The following is a 27,116-nucleotide window of genomic DNA, read 5'->3' on the forward strand; positions in this document are numbered from 1 at the left end:
ATAAAAAACATGCTGAGACTGATCTCAAACGAAATTATAATTCTTTTATCTTCCTCTTTTATATCACACAACAACTCATACTAAATAAAATGTAAGACTAATATAATATTTTGTAATTTTTAATAAATTTCCACTAAAAAAAGTGTTAATAATTACGTACATTATTTCTTCATTGTAATTTATAACCATAATAAGTATATTTATCTTTTTCCTTTGTTTCGTGTTTGCCACAGTTTGATGAGTGAGAGTGAGTGGTCCATCCATGACCAGAGATACTTATAGATTACTATCTCAAATTATACTTCCCGTGTGAACGTGAAAAGTGGGAAAACATGTGAAGTTGAAGCATGAAGTTCCTTAGGTACCACATATACATTCTCAGTATATAAGTACTAGAATGTCTCCTGCCATGTTACATAATATACATGATTACGATAATCTGAAGTTGAAGCGGAGGATGAGTTCGGTGAATTATGGAAATGTGGATGAGGAGTTGTCGATTAAAGTGAACCGTCTGGCGGAGTGCACATTGGAAGGGAAATGGAAAGAGGTTGAGGAGATGTACAACGACGACCCACCGTGTCACACGGCAATGATCAACGATTCCGTGGGCACTGCACTGCACGTGGCGGTGGATTTGGACGAAGAAGGGGTGGTGGAAAAGCTTGTGAATGCCATCATCAGACACAAGACGATGAAGGCTCTGGAAATGAAGAACTACCGAGGGGATACCGCTCTGCATGTTGCTGCTTCCAGGGGTTTCGCAAAGATATGTGAGTTGATCATAGGAAGCAAGAAGGAGAGGATTTACCTGGTGAGACTGAAGAACAAAGAAGGAGAGACACCTCTCTTTCAAGCTGCTCTCAACTGGAAGAAACTCGTCTTTGCTTATCTTTCTAACCTTTCTGACCACACTGCTCCATTGCAAGATCTTGTGCGACGCAATGGTGACACTATTCTTCACTGTGCTATCAGGAGAGAGTATTTCGGTATCTTTCTCATACCTATCTTCTCTTCCTGCTGTATGAAAAAAATGCAGATTAACACTATATATACACTGAATAGTATATATATTTTTATGGATATGGTGCAGATTTGGCTGTGATAATAGTGCATTACTATGATTTTCTTAGCACGCATAAAAATAAAGATGAATTCACTCCTCTTAAAGTCCTTGCAACAAGACCCTCGGCTTTCAGAAGTGCTACCAAACTTTCATGGTGGAAACAGATCCTGTACCACTGTAAGTATTATTGTAAATATATATACACTGTATTCATTACATGAAATGAAGTGATGTTCAGATTTTTTTTAATGTAAAAGCTATTATTTTGACAGTTTTAAGTTTTGAAAGATAAAATCAATTTTATCCGACAATCATCAAATATCCATCTTTTTACACAACTCATGTTTCATATAAAGTTAATTAATTTGATCCATTAGATTGATCATGTGCCCATTTACTAATTTTAATATCATATATAGTATGTAAAATTCCATCTTTTTGGCAAATATATTTTTCTTTTGTCGAAGGTATGCTTGTGGAACCAGTGAACCCTGAAAGACAAATGAAGAAGATTTTGAAAAAGATGGAGAAGAAATCAAATGCCGACCAATTTACTTATCCACAGAACTATACCACATTATGTGAATTCATTGGTGGATTCAAAAGTCTTGGTGCTCTTACTGGTAACGGGTTCTCATGCTAACTTGCTTTTTCTTTATTTTTTTCTTATTTTTTTGGGGACTAGTTTTTTAATACTCAATCTATTTCTTGCACATTTTTCCTCAGCAAAAGACAAATTTTTTACTCAAAAAAATAAGGAAGACTCAGAAAACCCACCAATTAAAATCGTATCTGAAGCTGATGGGGTTGGATTTTTGCCACCAAATTATGAAACGAGTCAACAATTTCTGAGGTCTGCGTATGTACATACTCTTGGGCTCACAGGAGTAGGTATGTGGTGCAAATTTCTTGATCTATTGCTTTTAGTTAATACCATTAATCTGGTTTATTGTAAGTACATGTTTTTTTTAAGGATTAAAGGAGATAAGGAATATGAAGAGGAGACACGAATGGAGTGGTCAACTCTTGAAGAAACTGTTGGAAAGACCTTATGAAGCCTTCACTGGAGCTGGGGGTGTCCCAGATATTCCAGTTGACGCAGAAATGTATAATGTTTTTAACCAACTTAAACCAGGTATGTATGTATGCTATGCAAACACCAACTCTGTATCTTTTATTCATAATAAATTGACCTCTTCTTTGTATAATAGAAAAAGTTACACTATACCATGTATTATCTGCTATAACACTAGTATACAATAAGAATAGTAATCGAGCACATCATGCAATAAATGTTATAATAAATAATAATAGTAGAAAATAGTACGCATAGAAATCATATATCAAAGCTATATATATAATATCAATCAAGACTATATAAACCTGAAGTATGACAGAAAATATAAAGATTGCTACACATCATCTATTATCTATAATACTAATAAATGGTCTAACCCATCATCTAATAGATGGTCCAATCAACAAATGAATTAACGATGTTCTATATGATTTATAGTCATTTTCACACCTCCAAAGCTGATTAAAGAAATTAAATAAAGTTGAAGATGAAGATGATGAATAAATGTAAAAAGCAATCTCCTTAAACATATGCTTAGAAGTTCTATTAATAAAATTCTTTTGTCTGTGAAATATGAGTGGGAGGATGAAGATCGACATATTTACCTTTTCTGATTAGGCTTCAGGGTGCCAGGTGAATCTAGCAAATTGCCATGGTTGAACGAAGATCAAGAAGAAGAAGAAGAAGAAGAAGAAGAAGAAGAAGAAGAAGAAGAAGAAGAAGAAGAAGAAGAAGAAGAAGAAGAAAAGGAAGAAGAAGAAGAAGAAAAAGAAGAAGAAGAGGCTAAGGAGAAAAAATCTTCAAGCCCAAGTAAGAAAATTGACAAAACGGAGACAGCATTTCTGGTTGCTGCAAGAAATGGCATAATTGAAATGGTGAATGAACTTTTAGACCGAATTCCAAGTGTGATCCATAACTTGAATGCAAATAAAGAGAATGTGCTGCTGGTGGCAGTGATGAGCAGGCAACCCTTTGTTATTGAGAATTTGAAAACTAAGACAAAACCAGAAGTTTGGAATAATTTAACTCTGGCAATAGATAAAAATGAGAGAACCATATTGCACTGGGCAGCAGATGCTCCAGAGGACGACAAGCCTCCAAAGATAGCTGGTTCTGCCTTGCAAATGATGTGGGACATAAAGTGGTTTCAGGTATATATATATATACACACACAAACAAATACCTTTTTCTTTTATTGCACTATTGTTGATCATTAGGTGTAATTCCATGCATTCTTTTGCCAAGTTTCTTTTCATAAAATGACCATCTCTTATTTTCATTGCAACAGTATATTAAAAGCCTTGTGCCACAACACTTTTACTTTAGAAGCGACATAAAGGGCAAAACTGCAGGGGAAATATTTGAGGAAGAACACAAAGATCTGATAGAGAAAAGTAGCGATTGGCTGAAGGAAACATCTGAATCTTGCTCTGTGGTGGCTGCACTTGTTGCTGGTGTTTCCTTTGCTACGGCCAGCTCCATCCCCGGTGGCACCGACGATGAAGGTAGGCCCCATTTAGAAGGAAAACCTGCATTCGATGTATTTGCCGTTGCTTCACTTGTTGGACTTTGCTCCTCTGTCACTGGACTCATAATGTTCCTTACCATCCTCACTTCTCGAAAGCAAGCCAAAGATTTCCGTAGAGATTTGCCATTCAAAATTCTTCTAGGCCTCAGTTCTCTTTTTGTATCCATCGCTGCAATGTTTGTCTCTTTCTGCTCCGGTCATTACTTTCTGCTTAGTCACAGATACAAGACGGTTCTATACCCCATTTATGCAGCCACTGTCTTTCCAGTCATGTTCTATGCCGTCGCGCAATTTCCGCTATACTTTGATCTTATAATAGCCATTTTTTCTAAGGTGCCATGGGCAACTGGTAAAGGAGACAAGTTATAGCACCCAAGCTAACCTACTACATGCCATTATTTGTGTTGTATTCGAGTCAAGTTCGTGTTTTGTCTGTGATTGTGAGCTTGTTTTCCGGATAACTATCAAGCAAGTTTGGATTGAATAATCATGTAGGTTTTTGTAGCTTGTAAAGTTGCGATTGGGTTTATAATAATATTTTAGCATATTTTCTTTAATAATTTTACTTTACTGTTTAAGGTACTAGTTAAAGTACTTTTTTTTTAAGACCAAAAAGAATTATTAATACAGAAAAATTAAGAACCTGTTAGGTTATTGCTGGCATAAAATTGTTACTGGTATATAAAAGCTGGACTGTTATAAGGCACAAATTGCAAATAATATGTCATGAAGAGCTTGGTTTGTTCACATAACCTACAGGAGTATCCTGATTCCTTGACCCATCAGACCCATAGATTGAGACAAATTGCCTCAATTTATATTGTTGTAACCCAGATTAGTGTATTAACCCTATAACATTGCTTAAAATTAAGTGATCACTTTCCAGGTTTGGGATCTATATGCCCAATGGACCAGATATTTTTTCAAACCAAAATCCCGACCCATCGAGAAAAAGGCCTTCGTACACGAATGTTTTTATTGTATCATTGTGATTGCTTTTATCCTGAGTTTGCTTGATGTTTCCAGAATGATCAGTTGATGTTTGGCTAATTCTAACTTGAGGATCAAAACTTTCTAATAGCAGTTGACAGACTTTATCTTTGATTTGCAGAATTGATGGATTTAGTCTTGATTGTTCATTCTTCATGTATTCCATCACAGTTGTTTTAAAGTATTTGAGAAGACCATATACTAGTTAAATTAAAATTATTATGCACCAAAAACACCATTTTTCAGAACTTATTCAGACCATTTTTCAATACTTAAGGGAAAAATGGTGACGTTAACACCAATTTTGTTCAGTAACAGTGAAAAGAGGCTAAAGAAATAAGATTCCGACAGTTAGGAATCAGCAGGTTGAAACAGAGGAAGAAGCTGATGGAACTTGTACTTCACCGACATGATAGAAAGTGAAGTGAAATAAGTAATGTTTGTTTTACTTAAGAATCCAACAATACCAGTTTTGTGAGCCCGCTGTCGATAAAAAGAGAGAAATAAAGGTACAGATGAAGTGTGTGTTGGTTAGAATATTTTATTTTCTTTCTTCGTTCACAACATTAACAACCTCGAAGATCATTATCATCTCCAAAGTTATTCTTCCCTTGTCACCTAGAAAAAGTGACATGACATAGAATGAGGAGTTGAAGTATCGAATTCCCTATCTGGTATATAAGACGCAGGCAGAGAAAATGGTAACGCATTATTTCAGAACTTCATATAAACATACATTCTCGTTATTTGAAGTTCCAGTTCGGCCATGAATCCTGGAAATTTTGAGGAGGAGCTGTCGTACAATTCATCAGATGAAGTGAGTGAGTATCTGGCGGAGTACACGTTGGAAGGGAAATGGCAGAAGGTTGTGAACATGTACAACCGATTCCAAGCGTGTCACACGGCAATGATTAACCATTCCGTGGGCACTGCACTGCATGTGGCGGTGGATTTGGACGAAGAAGAGGTGGTTGAAAAGCTTGTGAATGCCATTATCAGACACAAGACGATGAAGGCTCTGGAAATGGAGAACGATCGAGGGGATACCCCTCTGCATGTTGCGGCTTCAAGGGGTTTCGCAAAGATATGTAAGTGGATCATAGGAACCAACAAGGAGAGGATTTACTTGGTGAGTCGAAAAAACAAACATGGAGAGACACCACTCTTTGAAGCTGCTATCAACTGGAAGAAACAGGCCTTTGCTTATCTTTCTAACCTTTCTGACCACAGTGCTCCATTGCAAGATCTTGTGCGACACAATGGTGACACTATTCTTCATTGTGCTATCAGAAGAGAGTATTTCGGTATTTTCTCATACCTATCTTCTGTTCCTGCTAAATGGAAAAAATGCAGATTAACAACTAGATTCATTTCTTTACTTAATAACTACATAAGCAACTTTATGTAATATTTTGTATTTTTATTTTGACATAACAAAACGCTATATATACTGAGCAGTGTGCATATTTTCATGGATATGGTGCAGATTTGGCTGTGATAATAATGCATTACTATGATTTCCTTAGCACACATAAGAATAAAGAGGGTTTCACTCCTCTCAAACTCCTTGCAACCAGATCCTCGGCTTTCAGAAGTGCTACCAACCTGTCATGGTGGAAGCGAATTCTGTACCACTGTAAGTTATATTAGCATCAAGAACTAGGTTAAAAGGCTACGTTTCGAAGTATAACTGTATTCTAGTTTCAGATTTAAATGCTGTGTATGTTTTGTTCAAATATATGTTTACTTGAGACCTCCAATTTATGATACTGTAAAAAGTGTTCTAAAAATTTGTTACATGATTTTTCAAAATATGCATATTTACTATCATATTTGTTTGTGTGTGAAAGGTATACTTGTAGAACCACTGGACCCTGAAAAACAAATGAAGGCGAATCTGGGAAAGATAAGGGAGAATCCCAAGTCTGATCAAGAGGAATATCCAAAGAACTATGCCACATTACATGATTTCTTTGCTCGATCGTTTAATGTTGCTGCTCTATTTGGTATGTGAACAGGTTTCATTCTCCTATCGTCTTTCTTCTTCTTTTTTCTTTACGCCATAACTTTATTCGTTTCTTTACTAGTACATAATATTTACTTACACACGTCTTCATAGACAGTGGTTCAGAAAAAAGGATCGCGATTTAAGTTTTTCTCAATTTGTTTTCATTTTTATATCTATATCTATATCTATACTAAGACCTCAAAATAGAGTCGCTCATATAAAAGTTAGTCTATTATTCTCAGAGCTATCCATTTATGACGTATTTTTCTTTGGGTCTCAGGGAAAATGCCGACGAGAAAGAATAAGCACGACTCAGAAAACCCATCATCCAAAAAGTGTACCATTGAATTGGGAACTCCCAAGGTTGGATTTTTGCCACCAAATTATGAAACCTCTCAACAATTTGTTAGGTCTGCATATGTACATACTCTTGGCCTCTCAGGAGTGGGTATGTATTCTTCATCTTATTTTCTTTGTTAAATGTTCATCTGCGGCAGGATGGTTTAACTAACACCATTGATATCACACATGTTTTTTCAGAATTAAAGGAAATAAAAAAGACAAAGAAGAGGCATCAATGGAGCGGTCAACTCTTGAAGGCACTGTTGGAAAGACCTTACGCAGCATTTACAGGAAGTGGAGGTGTCCCAACGGATATGAAAGTTGAAACTGATATGTATAATGTATACAACGAATATAAACAAGGTATATATAATTAATGCTTCTTTCTCTGGATCAGAACCAAATCCTTCTGTAGTATATGTATGTTCAATTTATTTATACGATGAAGTTTTACAACCTCTACTTTTCCTTGTTTGGCTTGGCATACTCACAGTTGGAACCAGTGAATTAGGATGGTTGGAAGAAGAAGAAGAAGAAGAAAATAAAACAGATGTTGAAGAGAAAAAGGGTGTTGATCGCAGTGAGAGCATGAAGAAGGAATCGGATCAGCTAGCTGAAGAAGAAAAAAAGATTGACAAAAAAGAGACAGCATTTTTGGTTGCAGCAAGAAATGGCATAGTTGAAATGGTGGATGAAATGTTAAATCGAATTCCAAGTGTGATCCATAACACCAACTCAAAGAAAGAAAATGTGCTGCTTGTGGCTGTGCTGAATCGGCAACCCCTTGTTGTTGAGAGTTTGAAAACGAAGATGCAGTCAAAACTAGAAGTTTGGAATAACTTAACTCTGACAGTAGATGAAGATGAGAACACGATGTTACACTTGGCAGCATATGCTCCTGGCGGCGATAAACCTTGGCAGATAGCTGGTTCTGCCTTACAAATGGTGTGGGACATAAAGTGGTTTCAGGTATATATATTTTTGTTGCATGAAGTGGTAGAAAGAGTAGACGAATGAAACACAACTACTGCAACATTTACACTAATGTTGATGCTTTTATTTTTTTCTTTGGAGCAGTATATTAAAAGCCTTGTGCCACAACACTTTTACTTTAGAAGCGACAAGAAGGGAAAAACCGCAGGGGAAATCTTCGAGGAAACGCATAAAAAACTGATAAAGGAAAGTGGGGAGTGGCTGAAGGATACGTCTGAATCTTGTTCTGTGGTGGCTGCACTTGTTGCTGGTGTTTCCTTCACTGCAGCCAATACCGTCCCTGGTGGCACCAACGAAGAAGGTAGGCCTAATTTAGAAGGAAAGCCTGCATTCGATGCATTCGCCATTGCTTCGCTCGTTGGACTTTGCTTTTCCGTCACTGGTCTCATAATGTTCCTCACCATCCTCACTTCTCGAAAGCAAGCCAAAGATTTTCGCAGAGATTTGCCACTCAAGCTTCTTCTTGGCTTGAGTTCTCTTTTCGTATCCATTGCTGCAATGTTTGTTTCTTTCTGCACGGGCCATTTTTTTCTGCTTAGTCATGGATACAAGACGGTCCTATACCCCATTTATGCAGCCACTGTTTTCCCTGTCACTTTCTATGCTGTGGCACAGTTTCCTCTATACTTCGATCTTCTAACGGCCATTTTAACGACTGTTCCACGATCAAGTGATAGAGGAGACAAGTTGTAGGACCTAATTAACCTAAGCTCTGTCATATCATTGCAGTGTGGCATTTTGTGTATTTGTCATACAAATCCTTTTTGGTTTGTCGATTTTGCTTTTTGTGTCATCAATTATGTGTAAAATAATGTGAGCTACGGAAGAAACTTCTGAATTGTAGCAAAGTTGTGTTGGTTGTGCAATACAGTTTGCGATTTTGGAGAAATGTTTCTGGACATTAATTCTTGGTGTAACAATGACTCAAATAATTTTGATTACAACTTCAGAAGGTAATGTATGGCGTATGCTTAAGTGTTTTTGTCACATTCACATTGATACTATAATATTATTATATTTTTTGTCTCAATTTTTTTATTCTTTAGACAAAAATAAGATTTTAGTATTCAAAATTTTTATGTGAAATTAAAATTTATTTTTTTAATTTTTTTATGCAGTTGGGTCTTTAAATTTTAAAAATATGCAGATATAATTTTTTACGTATCAAACGTATTTTGGGTTGACATTTAATTTATTTATATCAATTTTAAATTTAATATCAATTTAAAATATTATTTAACAGATAAAAGTAAAATTAATATCGTAAGAATAAATTTATTAATTTATTACGTTTGAATATAAAAATATATTAAATTTTTTAACGTGAATTTTAATTTTAAATTAAAGTTTAAAGGAGGAATTTTTATTTATTTTTAAGAATCCTATTATACCAGTAATCCCACGGGCGAAGAAGAGAGAAATAAATCCTAAGATGAAGTGTGCGGAGAATAGAATATCTTCTTTTCTTTCCTTGTTTACAAAAAAAACAAAAATTCTGCCCTAAAATTTGGCATCAATACTTAATAAATATATGTAGATAATGATAATTATTTATTTGTTACATGATATCTTACTCGTGATACATACTATTTATTAAATTAATAATTATTAATGAATTTTATTTAAGTATTTTTAAAAAAATAAAAATAAAAAATATTAATTATTCAAAATATAACTTTATATATTTTCTAATTTCTATTTAAAGATATAAAATTAAAATTAATTTTAAAAAATTTATATTTTTACGTAATTTATTTAAATTTACTTATAAAAAATTAAATTTATTTTGTGTTAATATTTTAATTTGGATTTTTATCTGAGTTCTAATATAAAATTAACATTTTATATAAATTTATATTTCAAACACTTATTTTAAAATAATTTAATTTAAAATTAAAAAGTAAAAAGTAAAATAGAAAAAATATCCGTCGGAATCATGAAACTCACCAACATAAAAAATAAAAACTTAGTGAATATTTTTTACAACACAACTTAATAGAGCAGATAATAAGACAAATTACTGGCCCTCTTGCCATCCCGCTGGTTCACAAAAATCTCATTAACGATTGGTCCATCCATAACAATCTGAAAGATGATTATTATCTCCAAAATTATTCTTCCCTTGTGACCTAGAAAAAGTGAGATGACATAAGACGAGGAGTTGAAGTATCGAATTTTCTATTTGGTCGATAAGACGCATTATTTCAGTACTTCATACAAACATATAGATTGTGGTTATTTGAAGTTCCAGTTCGGCAATGAATCCAGGAAGTTTTGAGGAAGAGTTGTCGTCCAATCCATCAGATCAAGTGGCGGAGTACATATTGGAAGGGAAATGGCAGAAGATTGTGAACATGTACAACCAATTCCCAGCTTGTCACACGGCAATGATTTACCCTTCCGTGGGTACTGCACTGCACGTGGCGGTGGATTTGGAAGAAGAAGCGGTGGTTGACGACCTTGTGAATGCCATCATCAGACACAAGACGATGAAGGCTCTGAAAATGAGGAACTACCGAGGGGATACCGCTCTGCATGTTGCTGCTTCCAGGGGTTTCGCAAAGATATGTGAGTTGATCATAGGAACCAAGAAGGAGAGGATTTACTTGATGAGACTGGAGAACAAAGAAGGAGAGACACCTCTCTTTCAAGCTGCTCTCAACTGGAAGAAACTCGTCTTTGCTTATCTTTCTAACCTTTCTGGCCACACTGCTCCATTGCAAGATCTTGTGCGAGACAATGGTGACACTATTCTTCACTGTGCTATCAGAAGAGAGTATTTCGGTATGTTTCTCATACCTATCTTCTCTTCCTGCTCATTACTTTGTATATTGTTTTTGGTAGACTACTGATTACTGTATGTCTGTGTTATAGAAAAGATGCAGATTAACAGTTAGATTCATAAGCAACTTTATGTAATATTTTTGTATTTTTATTTTTAAGTAACACAACGCTATATATTCTGAATAGTATTTTTATGGATATTGTGCAGATTTGGCTGTGATAATACTGCATTACTATGATTTCCTTAGGGGACATTTGAATAATGAGGGTTTCACTCCTCTCAAACTCCTAGCAACCAGGCCCTCGGCTTTCAGAAGTGCTACCAAACTTTCATGGTGGAAGCAAATCCTGTATCACTGTAAGTATTATTACACATATCTATATATACACTGCATTCATTACATGAAATGAAATGAAGTGACGTTCAGATATTTTTAGCGTAAAAGCTATTATTTTGTAAGTTTTAATCAAATACAAGTTTTGAAAGATAAAATCAATTTATCCTTTTTTTTTTCTTTTGTTGAAGTTACGCTTGTGGAAGAACTGGACCCTAAAAGACAAATGGAGACGATTTTGGAAAAGGTGAAAAAGCAACCAAAATCTGACGAACCCTATTATCCAAAGAGCTATGTCACATTATGTGACTTCATTGCTGGATTCAAATGTCTTGATGCTCTAACTGGTAACGGGTTCTCATGCTGTCTTGTCTTTTTTTTTTTTTTTAAATTTTGGGGACTAGTTTCTTAATTCTAAATGTTTCTTCACATTTTGAATCTCGGTGTTTGCAGACAATTTTTTTACTAAACGTAAACAGCAAGACCCAGAAAACCCATCAACTGAGGAGCGTGAAATCGAATCTAAAGCTTCTGGGAATGCATTTGTACTTACTCTTAGATTCTTAGGAGTAGGTATGTGTTCATCGTGCCAATTTGATGTATTGCTTTTACTTAATAGTAATACGATTGATCTGGTTTGATACTTTTTTTAAGGATTTAAGGAAATAAGGAATATAAAGAGGAGGCATCAATGGAGTGGTCAACTCTTGCTGGCACTGTTGGAAAGACCTTACGCAGCATTTACAGGAAGTGGAGGTGTCCCAACGGATATGAAAGCTGAAACTGATATGTATAATGTATACAGCGAATATATACAAGGTATGTATCTATGCAAACACCAACTCTGTATCTTATGTTAATAATATTAGGTGAAAATTGATTTTATTGTAATGATGAGGTTTTTAAAAAAAAATTTAATCATAGTCTTTTGTTTTTCATTTTCATAGCAAAATCTCAATTTAATTCTTCTTTTTTTCTTTTATCTCAATTTGGTTCCTGTTTTGAAAATTTTGATCTCAAATTAGTCATTTCCGTTAGTGGTACAGTAACAATGTTAAATGGGTGGTCATGTGTCAATTCCTGCACTTTTTGAATTTTTTTTGAATTTTTATTTATTTATTATTTATTTTTTGAATTTTTTTTAAAAAATAAAAAATTTGTCACGTCTCAAGCTATTGTTGAGTCACATGGTAGTGATAGAGTGATGTAGCACCCGGAGGACTCTTAGCTAGTGTATATCATTTTACAAGAATAGAGTATGGTATAAATCAATCCGAAGAGGTATGCGTAAAAATATTTGTATCAAGAAAAAATCCCAGAATTCCTTCGATTTTTTGGGTTTGGAAAAGTGCGGATTTTCAAGAAAAGGAATCTTATGATATGTTGGGAATCTCTTATGATAGTCATCCGCGTCTAAGACGTATTTTAATGCCCGAAAATTGGATAGGATGGCCTTTGCGTAAAGATTATATCGCTCTAGTATTATGCCGGGTATTATTTCTTTATTCTCAATTTGATCACTGTATTCTAATTTTTGTTTCAATTTAGTCCTTATTTTTTGTAAAAATAGTGCAATTTCGTTTCTCTCCCAATTGAAACAAAAATTAATTTTCATATAAATGTTATACAAATATTTTTATTAAATTTGATATTTTTATTTAAATTCATATTTTTATTATATATTTTTAACATAACTAAGTTTATTTAAATTTTTGTTTCACATTCAACTGTATTTAAAATTGTTTTCAAATTTTAAATTTATATCTTTTTTATTGTTACATGGACTAGTTAAAATTATTTTTAAAATTTTTATTTGTACACCAATTCAAACATTTGTGTACAAATTATTGAACTTTACACATTTTAAAAATATACAATTATTTGAAATATAAATTCAAATAAAAAACAATATTAAAGTACAATGTAATAAAATATTAATATAATTTATGAATATTTTTTCTATTAACATTATTTTCTATTAACAACTTTAAAACAATTTTAAATAAAGTTCAATGTAAAATATTAATTAAATAAACTTAATTTTGTTAAAAATATTTACTTGAAATATCAATTTTGATAGAAATATTTGTGTACATTTATATAGAAATTAAATTAAATTTGAATTTGGAGATAGACAAAATTGCTCAATTTTTACAAAAATTGAGACTAATTGAGACAAAAATTAAAATAAAGAGACCAAATTGAAAAAGTGAAAATGACACCTGACATATAAATGACACACGTCATTGTCACTACCACATCACTCTTTCACTGCCACGTGGAACGATGACAGCTTGACACGTGATAATTTTTTTTAAATTCAAATCAAAAATCAAAAAGTCAAAAAAGTCAAAAAATTCAGAAACTGACACGTGGCACCCCTTCTAACGGCATTACTGTACCATTAACGAAAGGGACCAAATTAAAACAACAAAAAATAGAGGGACCAAATTGAGATTTTGCTACGAAAATGGGAACAAAAGTCATGATTAAAAAAAAAATCCTTCGAAACTTTGATGAAAAAGGCAAGTTTATTGTAATGATAATGGTTGCAATGAAAACATAAACCAATAAGATACAATCTAGATGAAAAACTATGCACACAAATTAGCTCCCACCACTCTAGATTAATATGTTTTTCATCTATAAAAAAAACATTTTAAAATAATATAACCTGTTATCTCTCTGTCTAATTGATTATCCACGAAAACAAACATTTTAAGGTTATAAAAATTTAATTGATTATAACTTGAAATAATTATTACATGAGAGATTGGAAAAAATCATTGATTAGTATCATCAATTATTTTTGTAAAATAACCAATTATTTTTTAGTTTGATGAAACCATTCAACAAAGATAATTAATTATGAACTTAATATAACTTATTACTTTTTCATCAAAATAGAAAATCAATTTTTAACTTAAATTTATTAAGGATTATCTTAGACATTAAATTAAATTGAAGGTGAAGTTATTATAGAAAATCGTTTGTCATCACACTATAAGAGCCAACAATATTTACATCTGCATTAGAACAAAAACATTTTTCATTCCATCAATCGCAATTAAACATGTCAATGATCTCTAATGTAGACAAAATCAAATGACATAGGTAAATGACATAGACTCATCATGAAAATTACGTGAAAGTGACTTTTATGCATTTATTTTCAACTAATACTTCCTTATCTTGATGGGATGAATTTAATAATCTTAATATACAAATTATACTATCTGAATAATAAAAGATATATATGCACTTACCAAATATGTTCAAAAGTTAATGTATGCATACATAAAACCAAAGATTACTCGAACTGTAAAACATTCGTATGAGCAACATGCTCCTGAAAGACCTCGGGTGAAAATTCCTTAGTAAAAGGATTTTCTATCATGGATTTTGTTCCTAAGTGTTTTATGGAAATCTGTCCACTTTGTACTCTTTCCTTAAGAACTAAGAACTTGATGTCGATGTGCTTTGACTTGGTCAAGCTCTTATTTTTGTTAGGATATAATACAATTGATTTGTTGTCACAATATAACTTAAGTAATCTTTCAATTCCTTCCATAACTTAAGAAGAAGACGTTGGTAATATAGTTTTTCTTGTAGTCATAACATGCTACAAATGTTACAGCCATAGTTGATGAAGCAGTAAGGGTTTGCTTGGTCCTACACCAAGAAACCGAACCACCAACTAACATAAAAATGTAACCCAAAGTGGATCTCAAACTATCTTGGCATCTTAGAAAATTCGAGTCAGAATACCTAGTGATCTCTAACGGGTCTGACCTCTTTATGTGTTATACAAATAGTGGTTTTAATATATTGCAAAATATATAACCGTTGCATTGCTCATTACTTTTTCAGTTTTGGCCATTATTGCTACAATTGTTTTGATTTGGTATTTATATCAATATCAATTTTTTTGACCATTGGTGGCTGTTACAGATCTCTAAGCTTATTTCAAACTCTCTCTCCACCTATGAATAGGCGTTGTGCTTCATCCAAAAACACACATTCTCAATTCTCTTGGTTCTCTTATCTCTCCTTTATTTTCTTCTATTATCCTGGGTTACTTCCTCTATAAAGAGGAGTATTTTCTTGTTGTATCCTGGAAGACTTGAACAACACATCCTCTTTTGTTCGTGATTCGTCATATTTCCTACAATATGTGAGCATATAATCCTTTGTTTTCTTCAAATACCTAACAACTCTTTTAGCTATTTTCCAATTATTCATTCCAAGACTACTTAAATATTTGCCTAATACCTCAATGATATTTGCTATATTTGAGCGCATACATACTTGGGCATACATCAGACTCCCTAAAATTGATGAGTAGGGAATCTTCTGCATTTCCTGAATTTTCAAAATTTCCTTTTGGGCACTATTTAAGACTAAACTTGTCTCCCTAATTAGCAACCGGAGTATCCCAAATTTACATTCCTGCATGACAAACCTTTTAAGTACCTTTTCAAGATTTCTTCTTCATGACAATCCTAAAACACCCCGAGATTGATCACGGTGTATCTAAATTCCTAATACAAAGGTTGTGTCGCCAATGCCTTTCATTTCAAAGTTTCTTGATATAAATCCCTTGATTTCGTGCAACATGCCTATGTAATATGTAAATATAATAATTATTTTATTTATCCAATTAAAGATATTAATTTATCAATTAAAAACTTCAAAAATATTTATATGATTAAATATGTTTTAAATATTTATATATATATATATATATATATAAACAAATTTTATAAATAAAAATTTAAAAAAAAAATTAAAAAAGAAAAGTGGCGGGCTAGCTTCCTCGTGTTGTTGCATGTAGATAGTCTCCTCCATGTATCCATTCAAACAAGTTTTCTTGATATCCGATTATTCCAACTTCAAATTATACTAATTACTAATATACATGAAATTTTTTTGTCAAAGTGTTTTACACGTGTGAGAATATCTCATTATAATTAATTTCACTCACTTGTGTAAAACTTACCAATCTCACCTTAAATCTTTCCTTGAACATCTATAGGGTCTCGGTTTTACTTTTCAAGATGTATATTCATATCCTACTCCACTAATTGTCTAAGATGGTTAGAAATAAGCACTCTTCCATGAGTCTAAATAAGCATTCTTCTGGTAGTAATATGTTCTACCTTGGTTGTTAAATAGAGTCGTTAAAATAGGTTACCAAACTTTAGTCTCTACAAATTTCTTAGTTCGCAATGATAAAAAAAACTCCAACTTTACTTATTGGTATCTAACAAGTTTTCACTAATGCAAATAGATAAATCAATAATAACATTTTACATCGGTCAGAAACCTGATGGCAATTTTATTTTTCCAGCTTCTTAAAACCTCTTTCAAGCACATTATCTAATTAGTCACAAACATATACACAAGCACAACTAAGTCATCTAAAATGTAAAAATAATTTCTTTTAACCCCTTAGAAACTATAGATTATCTATTTAAAATCTTTATTATGTCGTGCTCAATCTTGTGGGTATACTAAAAAAAATAAACATGCTGACAAAATATATATTTTTAGCTTCAGAATATACTTCACATTCTACAACATTCCCTAATTGTCACACATATTAAATTTGACCAACTTCATGCCTTGACACCACAAGAATTAATTGTTCTAATGGAGAACTTCTTCCTCGTTTCTAAGGTCTCAAATAATTCGTTTATGAGACAAATGTGATAAGTGAAATATAATGTGTGTCAAATGGTATTGAATAGAAGTTAACGTGTTGTTAAATGAATATATAGTGTGTGTGAAAATATTATTATTCAATTACCTTTTCTGGGTTGACAGGTGAACCTAGCGAACCGTCATGGTTGAAGGAAGAAGAAGAAGAAAAAGGAGAAAAAGAAGAAGAAAAAGAAGAAGAAGAAGAAGAGGATAACGAGACACCATTTCTGGTTGCGGCAAGAAATGGCATAGTTGAAATGGTGAATGAACTTTTGGATCGAATTCCAAATGTGATCCATGACAGGAATTCAATGAAAGATAATGTGTTGCTGGTGGCAGTGATTAACAGGCAACCCTTACTTATTGAGAATTTGAAAACGAAGATAAGACCAGAAGTTTGGAATAGTTTAATTCTGGAAGTAGATAGAGATGAGAGGACCATATTGCACTGCGCAGCATATGCTCCGATGGTCTACCACCGTCTAAAGATATTGCAAATGATGTGGGATATAAAGTGGTTTCAGGTATACATAAACAAATACCTTTTTCTTTTATTGCTTATTAATTGTAATTTCATATCTGATGTATCAATATCATGGGAAATTATTTTTTTATTGGAACAGTATATTAAAAGCCTTGTGCCAAAACACTTTAACATAAGCATCGACAAAAGGGGCAGAACTGCATGGGAAATATTCGAGGAAACTCACCAAGAACTGATAAAGGAAAGTAGCGATTGGCTGAAGGAAACATTTGAATCCTGCTTTGTTGTGGCTACACTTGTTGCCGGTGTTTCCTTTGCTACAGCCAGCTCCATCCCCGGTGGCACCGATGAAGAAGGTAGACCACATTTTGAAGGCAATCCTGCATTTGATGTGTTTGCCGTTGCTTCACTGGTTGGACTTTGCTCCTCGGTCACTGGAATCATAATGTTCCTTATCATCCTCACTTCTCTAAAGCAATCCAAAGATTTTCGCAGAATTTTGCCATTCAAAATTCTTCTAGCTCTCACTTCTCCTTTTGTATCCATTGCTGCAATGTTAGTCTCTTTCTGCTCCGGCCATTACTTTCTGCTTAGTCACAGATACAAAACGGCTCTATACCCCATTTATGCAGCCGCTGCTTTTCCAATCATCTTCTATGCTGTGGCGCAGTTTCCACTATACTTTGATCTTATAATAGCCATTTTTTCTAAGGTGCCACGGGCAACTGTAACGGAAACAAGTTATAGCAGCTAAGCTACTACATCTATGTCTCATTGTTCGTGTTGTATTGTGTTCATGTTCATGCAGTCATTCAAATAAATTTTCCTTTTTTGAGTCAAGTTTGTGTTTTGTCAATGATTGTGGGCTTGTTTTCCTGGTAAATAAATATCAAGCAAGTTTGGGTGTGAATAATCATGTATCTTTTCAGCCATGAAAAATGGCATTTGAATTGTAACAATGTTGTGTTGGTTGCTTTTGCATTTGAACATTGGCGTAATGCGTTAAATAAAATTGACTTCAACCTTGCACTGAGAGAAATGAGAATCACAACCATATTTCTGATTTCTTTTCACTCAAATTCAACTCAACACTAATACTCAACACTGAGAGAAATCGATCGTAACACGGAGTAGACGAGATAGTAAGGAGCAATTTGGATGGATCAGTATTTCAAAACAGAGTCTCTAGTTGGCTATAATTCAATCTATTGATATAGGGGCCTTTAGCTTTAGGAAAAGCTATTTTTAGGTAACAGAAGTTTATTAATTTTTATAAGTTCTAAACTATTAGCTTGTTGATTTTTATAACTTCTAAACTATTAGATTATTAATTCTAAATTACTAACTTTTTAATTTTTATAAATCCTAAATTATTAGATTCTTAATTTTTCTAATTTACAAATTATTAGTTTATTAATTTTTTTATAAGTTCCAATTATTGGTACATTTCTATTGATATCATATAATGTTAGAGTCATATAATGGGACTAGGAAAACCTGCGAGACTAATATACCACGGCTATAGTGACAACTAAAAAATGTTAAAGTGATAACACAAAAACTTGACGAATAAATGTTGACATTGCTTCAAACACGCTAACATTATACATACTACAAGAAAAGGATAATGTGATTGAAATGTTATTCCAATTTTATGAAGAAGGAAGCAAAATTCAAGTATGAAAAAAGGTAAGTTATTCTAATTTTGAAATGCACATGTGAACATAATAAAGTACATGCTTGGAATAATTCTCTTGTAGAAAGCATGAGAGGGTTTAACAAAGACAAACATATTAGAGTGGAGCAAAAACACATATTCATTTAAGGGTTTAGTATAAAGATTTTTTTTCTTGCAGATTTCCCAAGAAAGAGTCCATGAAGGAACTCATCATCATCACCGGAAGAGCCTAAAATAACATAGTTGATTCTCTTTACATTCATATATATATATATATATATATATATATATATATATATATATATACCAATAATAAATTTTGTTAGAATAGACTCCAATAATAATATGTTAATAATAATATGTTAAGAAGTAAAATTTTAGACTTAACTCAATTTCATAAAAATAACTTGTAAAAAGAAGTTTGAATCTATTTATATATAATGAATTGATTTTATCTGTAATTAATATATAACTTCGGTAGAACTTTCCTTGTAGTATTGAATTTTCTACGCTCTTCTTGATTAATTATAAACTTTCTAGATTTTTTAAATTTGGAAATATTTGATTCTTGGCACTTCTACATTTTATGTTACAATAATAGAAGAGCGGGTAGTGTAAAATGTTTTTTTTTTCCTTGTTCACAAAGTCTGATTAACGATTGGTCCATCCATAACAACCTAAAAGATCATTATTATCTTCAAAAGTATTCTTCCCTTGTCACCTAGAAAAATTGACATGGGGAGTTGAAGTATCAAATTCCCTATATTTGGTATATAAGACGCATCCAGAAAAATTGTTACGCATTATTTGAGTACTTATGCAAACATTGTCGTTATTTTAGAAGTTCCAGTTGGGCCATGGATCCTGGAAATTTTGAGAAGGGGTTGAACGACGAGTTGTGGTACCATGTACCTGAAAGAGAGATTTACCGTCTGAAGGACTTCACAGAGAATGGGATGAGGTTATGATGATGTAAAAGAAATACCCAGGGTGTCACATGGCAAAGATTGACGATTTCTCGGGCACTGCACTGAACGTGGCGGTGGATTGGGGCGAAGAACATGTCGTTAAATTGCTTATGAATTTCATTATCAGCGGCAATACGATGAAAGCTCTGGAAGTGGGTAACTATTCACGACCATGCTTGTCTTATTAAAGGTGTACACATAAAAACACCGCATCCCGAAAAAAAAAATGAACGAGATTTTAGCAGTGACGAGGCTTCGGAATTCTAATAACGTGAATTATCCAGAGAACTACGCTGTGTTGATTACAGGCTTTGCTAGTTTAATTGGTATGCAATTTCTGTTCTGTTTTGGGATTATTTTCTACAAATATTTTTCTTACGCATATTTGTTTTGGTCAGGTAAACTATTTTGGAGAAAGAAAAACAGTGACCCAGAAAAGCCGCCAAACACTGGACGGATTAGCCGTTTGGATGGACAATGCCCATCAAACTGTAGTTGAATTTGTGAACTCTGTATGCATATGTATTTGGGAAATTTTAGGAGGTGTGTATATATTCTTCTTGTTTATTGATGTATTTGTAGCTACTTTTAACTATTGAATCATTGCACCTGCTTTTTAAGGGTTAAACGAACTAAAGAAGTCAAAAGAGAAGCATCGGTGGGCTTATAGACTCTTTGTGGAACTAATGAAAAGACATGATGTGGTGGCACTCACGGGAGGGAATCCTATTGATTTAAAAATTGAAGCAGACAAGTACAATGTTTTTAGCCCGTGGACGCAAGGTATCAATTTTTAACAATAAAATATTATATTAGAATAGTAGTAATAAATATAAATCAAATGTTACAATAAAAATAATAATTTATATTGTTGTAATGTTATTTTAAAAAGGTTTAATTACTCCTATACTACCCACTCTGGTAGGAGTGTGTTAATCAGGTATCCACTTTTAAAAAAGTGTCAATTGCATCCCAACTTTTGAAAGAGTGCTTCAATTAGATCCCTTTCAGACAGAGTTGACTAACGCTGTTAACGACGTGCCACGTGTGTTCTCTTTTATTTTTTTAAAATTTTTTTAAATTTTTTGAAAAAAAAATGCCACGTGTCAGTTACTATCAAATGTCATTGTGTTGATTTCGATTTAGTCCCTATATATGTCTCAATCAATCTAGTCCTTACTTATGTGTGTCTGATTCAATTTTGACCCAATTTTTTTAATAATTAAAATACATTTTTTATAAAATTAAAAGTAATTAAGTATAAAATGTTTACAAAAATTAAGTATTTGATATTTATATTAAAATTTAGTGGTAAAAGTTATTTTATTAAGTCATTTTTAATAAAAACAAATTAGTATAACATTCATACAAATAAAAATTTTGGTATAAAATTAGTAAGAGACAATATTGTTTTATTTTGAAAAAAAATTAATTAACAAAACATGAGTGTTTAATGAAAAAGTAATTAATAAAGTAATATGTTAAAATGTCGTTTTTAATAAAAAAATATTAGTATAACATTTATACAAATAATAAATTGGTCTGAAATTGAGAGAAAAAATATAAATATTAGTAATTAATTTTGTAAAAATATTTATACTTAATTAGTTTTAATCTTATAAAAAATCTATTACAAAAATATTTTAATTATTAAAAAAAAAATTGGACAAAATTGATTCAGATACACATAAGTAGGTAGTAAATTGAATCAAAAAGACAATATGGAGATTAAATTGAAATCAACACAATGATATCTGATAATGACACTGACACGTGGAATTGCAATGCCATGTGGCACTAACAATGTCACACACGGACCTGACACGTGACATTTTTATTTTTTTTTTCAAAAAACAAATAAATTAAAAAAATCACAGACTGACATGTGGCACGTCGTTAACAACGTTAGTCAACTACGTCTGAAAGAGACCTAATTGAAGTACTTTTTCTAAAGTTGGGATGTAATTGACACTTTTTAAAAAGCGGTGATCAGATTGACAGACCTCTACTAAATTGGAAAGTGAGTACCATACGAGTAATTAATTTTTTTTTAAAAAGATAAAAAGTAATATTTGAGTGATCTTGACACCTTCAAAAATAAGTACTACCTTATTAACAATTTATTATTTTATAATATATATATATATATATATATATATATATTTAATAGGATGACAAATAAACTTGTCCTTTTAAGTATTGTCCGAACTCATCCCGTTTTGATAGGGAATCCCCACATTGACTAAGCATGGATATCAGTATGGAGAATCTCCAACTTTTTTGATTGGGTATGGGGATAGGTATGGGGACGGGGACGTACATATCCGCATTGTCCCCGTGTCCATACTCGTCATAATACCCGTCCCCACCATATCCTTGTGTCCAAGTTTAAATTATTAAAATATTAATAATAAATTAAGTAACCTTATATATATATATATATATATATATATATATATATATATATATATATATATATATATATATATATATATATATATTATTACACACTTTCTATTTTTTTATTACTTCTAATTGTTTGGGTTGTCATGAAATTTATTCACTTCTCAAAGTATATTTTTTTATCTTATCATAACCTTGATACAATTATGTTTAAATGATGCATGTCAATTTAATATTTTTTATTTATCACAATTAAATATTTCTATTATTTTTAAATACTTTTATTTATTTTATATTTTCCTTTCACCTGAAATTGTTTAACACTCTCAATTTAAGTGTTTAATAGGATAATCTTTTCATTTACTAGGTAATATAAAAAATTTATCCTTTTTACTCTATTATTATTAATTTTTGTTTTATTTGATGAATTCTTTTGTTTCGGACTATGTTGATATTTGAAAAGTTTTTTTAGATCTTTAAGGTATTTTTCATCTTATCATATCCTTAATTATACATTTATTTTTCTTTGTACGTTTTCATTCAATAGTCTCTCAAATTGTTTCTAAGATAAACATTCGATAATTTTTTAATATTTTTATTTGTTATTTATTTTTTATTTTCTACTCATTATCATAGTGTAATTTTGTCACTATAATAATTGTGTAAATAAATTTTATTTACTATAACATAAAAAAATTAACGCAATTACCATGACTTTTTTTATCACAATATTAATCCAACATATATTGAAATTTCAAAAGATATAAGATTTATGTTAAAATTTTATTATTATTAATTTAATCTTTGTTCTTTGTCTGATTTTGATCAAGTGATGTATTATATCCTTTATTAGTATATTGAGAAGAGATTCATTAGAATTTAAAGGATTGAAGTAAATATACATTTAAAAAATATTTAAATTTGAATATTTGTTTTCCTTTTATATTTTCTGAAAATATTTTTAAATTTTATCAACCAGGTTTCATTAATGTTTACAAATTTAAGAAATATTTTAGTACTCGTGAAATTTTATTTCGCATTCTAATTTAAAATGTATACAATTCTAATTTCTTAATAATATTACATATTTGATAATATTATGTTTCTGTTACCGTAATTTTTTAATATTTTATAAAAATTAATTAATTAATATTGAAATGGTAAGAAAGTGGGTACATGTATGAGTATGAGTATATACCCGTTATCCAATAAGAATAGAGATGAGAAAAAAATTTGATACTTGTGATATCTGTTAAATTTAGATATCAAGATGGGAATGACTTCTTTTTTTTTTTTTTTTAGAAATAAGTATGGAATAGTAAAATCCGTCGTTTCATTTAATACTTCCTTATCAGCATTCTTCTTTTGAAAACTCTATTGTAATAATGGGTATTTGTATTCTCAGTAAATTTTTACACACTTTTCATTTATTATATTAGTCTTTAATTATTATATTTTTACAATTATAAAAATTAACTATTTTTAGTAACCAAAATATTTTCAAAAGTGAGTTATAAGTGATGTAAAAAAATCCTTTTTTTTTATAATACTACAAATAATAAAATCTGATGATTGAAAGTTATAAATAAAGTATTATATATCTAAAAAGAGTTATTGAAAATGTGGTGAAGGATGTCAAATAATCATTGCTCCCTTATTTAATTAACTGTAAATTTTCCTATTTGTTATGACAAAATACATGCATCTTGTTGGTACAGATAAGTAGGAAAAATAAATGACGTGATTTTGTGCGGTTTTAATTACTTATTTGATTATTGTTTTCCTTTAATAATGTAAAGTTGCTCATTTTTATAGTATTAATTTGATCTTCTTACTTTAATTTGATCTTGTTACGTGAAAATCCATGTAATTTGAATTTAAGAAAAATGGATGTAATTTAGTTATTCTTTTGTTAAATTTTTTAAGGGGTTAAATATGTTTTTGTCCTTCCATTAGTGAAAATTGGAATTAGTTCTTCTTCAAAACCTTAAGTCAATCTAATCTCTCAAACTATAAATGTGTGAATTTAGTTCTTTTAACACAATTTTATTAAGTTTAGTTGACGTTTCAAACACAGTATAGTATTTTAGTTTGTTTACATCATTTGACACATGTTCACTTCAATGTTAATTGAAAAACGCATTTGAAACGTCAAATAAACTTATAAAAAAATGGTTTAAAGGTCTAAATCATACATGTATTTTATAAAAATAAGGGACTAAATTGGTCTAAAATTTTCAAAAAAGAATAATTTCAATTTTCAATAAAAGTTGAAGGATCAAAAATATATTTAACCTTTATTCAAAAATGGTATCCAAGATATTTCATTAAAATTGAAGTGGTTAACAATAATTTTTTGTTAATTAACATCATCTTAGTATTATCATTGTTAAAAAAAATAATCATTAACACTTCTCAAAAAATTTAACAAAATAAACTAAGTTGTATAATTTTTCACATATCTAAGTCAAATTGCATCAATTTTTTTAAACTAATATCAAATTAGGAATAAAAAAATTTCATGACCAGCTAATACAGGAACAAATAAGTAATTGAAACACAATTTAGATTTCTTATTTTTACTGGACTAGGACCTAGGTTATGCTACAGTGAGCTAAGAATAACAATATATTTATTAAACTCGTCTCACATCTTCTGATAACTCACCATAGTCATTTAGTTACGTCAATGTAATTGTAATTAAAATATAATGTAATTGTAATTAAAATATAGTATATATATGACAAAACTTAAATTTGTAAGCAAAGAATATTTAATTTCCTTCCTAAGCTTTTCATGGCAATGGCAGGGGAAAGCAGCAGGAAGAAGGGAGAAGAAAATGAGACAATTCGGAAGGAAAACGATTCGGAATCCAATAAGAAGAAGGGTATCGACAAAAAGGAGACACCATTTTTGGCTGCAGCAAGAAATGGCATAGTTGAAATTGTGTGTGGAATTTTATTTCAAAATCCAAATTCCATGCGTGAAACAAACTCGAAGGAAGAGAATGTATTGTTGGTGGCAGCGAGGAACAGGAAACCCCTTGTACTTAAAATTCTGAAATTGAGATTGCGACCAGAATTTTGGAATACTTTATCCATGGCGGTAGATAAGGATGGGAAGACCATGTTACACCTGGCAGCAGAGGCTCCAACACAGGATATGCCTTCCCATGTTTCTTATTCTGCCTTACAGATGATGTGGGACGCAAACTGGTTTCAGGTACTCACACAAATGCATATATAAGCTTCTATTTTTAAGAATGAATGACATTAATTAATTAATTGTTGATGCTTCTATATTTGTACCTTGGACCAGTATGTTACAAGATTTGTACCACAACACTATCAGCTTTTGCGCGACAAAGACCAGAAAACCCCGAGGGAAATCTTCAACGAAACACATGAAAAGCTTAGGAAGGATAGTGGGGAGTGGCTGAAGGAGACATCTGAATCTTGCTCTGTGGTGGCTGCGCTGGTTGCTGCTGCTTCCTTTGCTACTGCCACCACTGTTCCTGGTGGCATAGATGACAATGGTATCCCTCATCTGGAAGAAAACCCTGCATTCAATGCATTTATTTTTGCTTCGCTATTTGGACTTTGCTTCTCTGTGACTGGACTCATAATGTTCCTTACCATCCTCACTTCTCGAAAGCTACCCACAGATTATCGCAGAGCATTGCCACTCAAACTTCTTCTCGGCTTAAGTTCACTTTTCTTATCCATTATTGCATTGCTTCTTTCTTTCTGCACTGGCCATTCCTTCCTCTTCACTCACAAATACAAGAAGTTCATACTGCCCATTTATGTTGCTAGTTTTCCTGTTACTTTCTTTGCCCTGGATCAGGTCCCACTCTACGTTGATCTTCTGGCAGCCATTCTTGTTAGGGTTCCAAAGGCAACTGATGAAAAATAAAGTTTGTAGGATTCATGTTTTATCATATCAGCATTGACATATTTTTTATTTCTCGCTTTCTATCATGCACAGAGACTGTGGTGTGTGTGCATTTGTGCTGTAAAAATATATTATTATGAGCTTCCAAAAACATCTTTTGAATTGTAGCGACTTTGTGTTGGATGGTGTGTGAAGTTTGCGATAAAGGAGACAAAGTTTGTAGCTATGTGATGTATATTTTACTTTTGTGTCACCTTCACATATATTAATCAATTATATATATATATATATATATATATATATATATATATATATTTATCTTTTATAATTAAAAATAACATTTTTTATATTTTTTTCTTTTTTTATTACAATAATAATTACAATGATTTTCTTTAATATTGTAAAGTGTGTTAATTTTTGTTTTTATTTGTTTAGATATTTTAGGTTTTTTTTAACCTCTCAAAAATTTAAACTAACAGTTTTTGTTCTAATTTTAAATCTACTATAACCCTAAACAAAACATATTTAATAAAAATACCAATATACCATTTACGGATAAGTCAATTTTGATCTTAATTTGAAAAACATAAAATTACTCTATTTAAAAAAATTAGATTGAATCGAATAAAAATAATGAATATAAAAATTAAATTGAACAAAAAATAATTAATACATTGTCATGTGATACAATAATAACTTAATACATAATTTTCTTTTAAATTAATAAAATAAAATTTAAAAAATAAATAAAATAAAAACAAAAAAATCACACGCTAACGCTAATATATGATATTTATTGTTCATGTTTATTAACAATTTAATATGTTTAAAAAAATTAAATTAAACCAAATTAACTAAAATT

At 31.3% G+C, this 27,116-nt stretch overlaps 4 protein-coding genes across 4 annotated transcripts; all 4 read left to right on the forward strand.

The window, feature by feature from the left end:
• Positions 1–433: 433 nt before the first annotated feature.
• On the forward strand, positions 434–4,209 carry LOC114194009. Its single transcript, XM_028084032.1, has 7 exons — positions 434–989; positions 1,094–1,243; positions 1,534–1,689; positions 1,793–1,957; positions 2,040–2,201; positions 2,763–3,295; positions 3,433–4,209. The coding sequence occupies exons 1-7, from the start codon at positions 458–460 to the stop codon at positions 4,039–4,041; spliced, it is 2,307 nt and encodes a 768-aa protein (XP_027939833.1). The 5' UTR covers positions 434–457; the 3' UTR covers positions 4,042–4,209.
• Positions 4,210–5,325: 1,116 nt separating this feature from the next.
• On the forward strand, positions 5,326–8,917 carry LOC114195498. The gene is made up of 7 exons (XM_028085989.1): positions 5,326–5,966; positions 6,149–6,298; positions 6,513–6,668; positions 6,951–7,118; positions 7,211–7,375; positions 7,506–7,981; positions 8,090–8,917. Exons 1-7 carry the CDS (start codon positions 5,429–5,431, stop codon positions 8,696–8,698), a joined length of 2,262 nt encoding a protein of 753 aa, XP_027941790.1. The 5' UTR covers positions 5,326–5,428; the 3' UTR covers positions 8,699–8,917.
• A 1,325-nt stretch (positions 8,918–10,242) lies between these two features.
• Positions 10,243–18,211, forward strand: LOC114195557. Its single transcript, XM_028086065.1, has 7 exons — positions 10,243–10,789; positions 10,998–11,147; positions 11,316–11,471; positions 11,578–11,697; positions 11,779–11,943; positions 16,951–17,351; positions 17,451–18,211. The coding sequence occupies exons 1-7, from the start codon at positions 10,264–10,266 to the stop codon at positions 18,063–18,065; spliced, it is 2,133 nt and encodes a 710-aa protein (XP_027941866.1). The 5' UTR covers positions 10,243–10,263; the 3' UTR covers positions 18,066–18,211.
• Positions 18,212–19,815: 1,604 nt separating this feature from the next.
• On the forward strand, positions 19,816–26,416 carry LOC114195596. Its single transcript, XM_028086114.1, has 4 exons — positions 19,816–20,283; positions 20,356–20,740; positions 25,170–25,582; positions 25,679–26,416. The coding sequence occupies exons 2-4, from the start codon at positions 20,644–20,646 to the stop codon at positions 26,273–26,275; spliced, it is 1,107 nt and encodes a 368-aa protein (XP_027941915.1). The 5' UTR covers positions 19,816–20,283; positions 20,356–20,643; the 3' UTR covers positions 26,276–26,416.
• The last annotated feature ends 700 nt before the right edge of the window (positions 26,417–27,116 follow it).

Source organism: Vigna unguiculata, chromosome 8 (assembly GCF_004118075.2).
Source record: "Vigna unguiculata cultivar IT97K-499-35 chromosome 8, ASM411807v1, whole genome shotgun sequence".
NCBI classification, from domain to species: Eukaryota; Viridiplantae; Streptophyta; class Magnoliopsida; order Fabales; family Fabaceae; genus Vigna; species Vigna unguiculata.

Excerpts from the sequence above, each read along its gene's own strand:
- LOC114195557 (XM_028086065.1), top strand. The coding sequence starts at position 10,264 with ATGAATCCAGGAAGTTTTGAGGAAGAGTTGTCGTCCAATCCATCAGAT. Across the intron at positions 10,790-10,997 it reads TATCAGAAGAGAGTATTTCG|ATTTGGCTGTGATAATACTG; the intron begins GTATGTTTCTCA and ends GATATTGTGCAG. Across the intron at positions 11,148-11,315 it reads GAAGCAAATCCTGTATCACT|TTACGCTTGTGGAAGAACTG; the intron begins GTAAGTATTATT and ends CTTTTGTTGAAG.
- LOC114195498 (XM_028085989.1), top strand. The coding sequence starts at position 5,429 with ATGAATCCTGGAAATTTTGAGGAGGAGCTGTCGTACAATTCATCAGAT. Across the intron at positions 5,967-6,148 it reads TATCAGAAGAGAGTATTTCG|ATTTGGCTGTGATAATAATG; the intron begins GTATTTTCTCAT and ends GATATGGTGCAG. Across the intron at positions 6,299-6,512 it reads GAAGCGAATTCTGTACCACT|GTATACTTGTAGAACCACTG; the intron begins GTAAGTTATATT and ends TGTGTGTGAAAG.
- LOC114194009 (XM_028084032.1), top strand. The coding sequence starts at position 458 with ATGAGTTCGGTGAATTATGGAAATGTGGATGAGGAGTTGTCGATTAAA. Across the intron at positions 1,690-1,792 it reads AAGTCTTGGTGCTCTTACTG|CAAAAGACAAATTTTTTACT; the intron begins GTAACGGGTTCT and ends ATTTTTCCTCAG. Across the intron at positions 2,202-2,762 it reads TTTTAACCAACTTAAACCAG|GCTTCAGGGTGCCAGGTGAA; the intron begins GTATGTATGTAT and ends TTTTCTGATTAG.
- LOC114195596 (XM_028086114.1), top strand. The coding sequence starts at position 20,644 with ATGAAAAGACATGATGTGGTGGCACTCACGGGAGGGAATCCTATTGAT. Across the intron at positions 20,741-25,169 it reads TTTTAGCCCGTGGACGCAAG|GGGAAAGCAGCAGGAAGAAG; the intron begins GTATCAATTTTT and ends TGGCAATGGCAG. Across the intron at positions 25,583-25,678 it reads GGGACGCAAACTGGTTTCAG|TATGTTACAAGATTTGTACC; the intron begins GTACTCACACAA and ends ACCTTGGACCAG.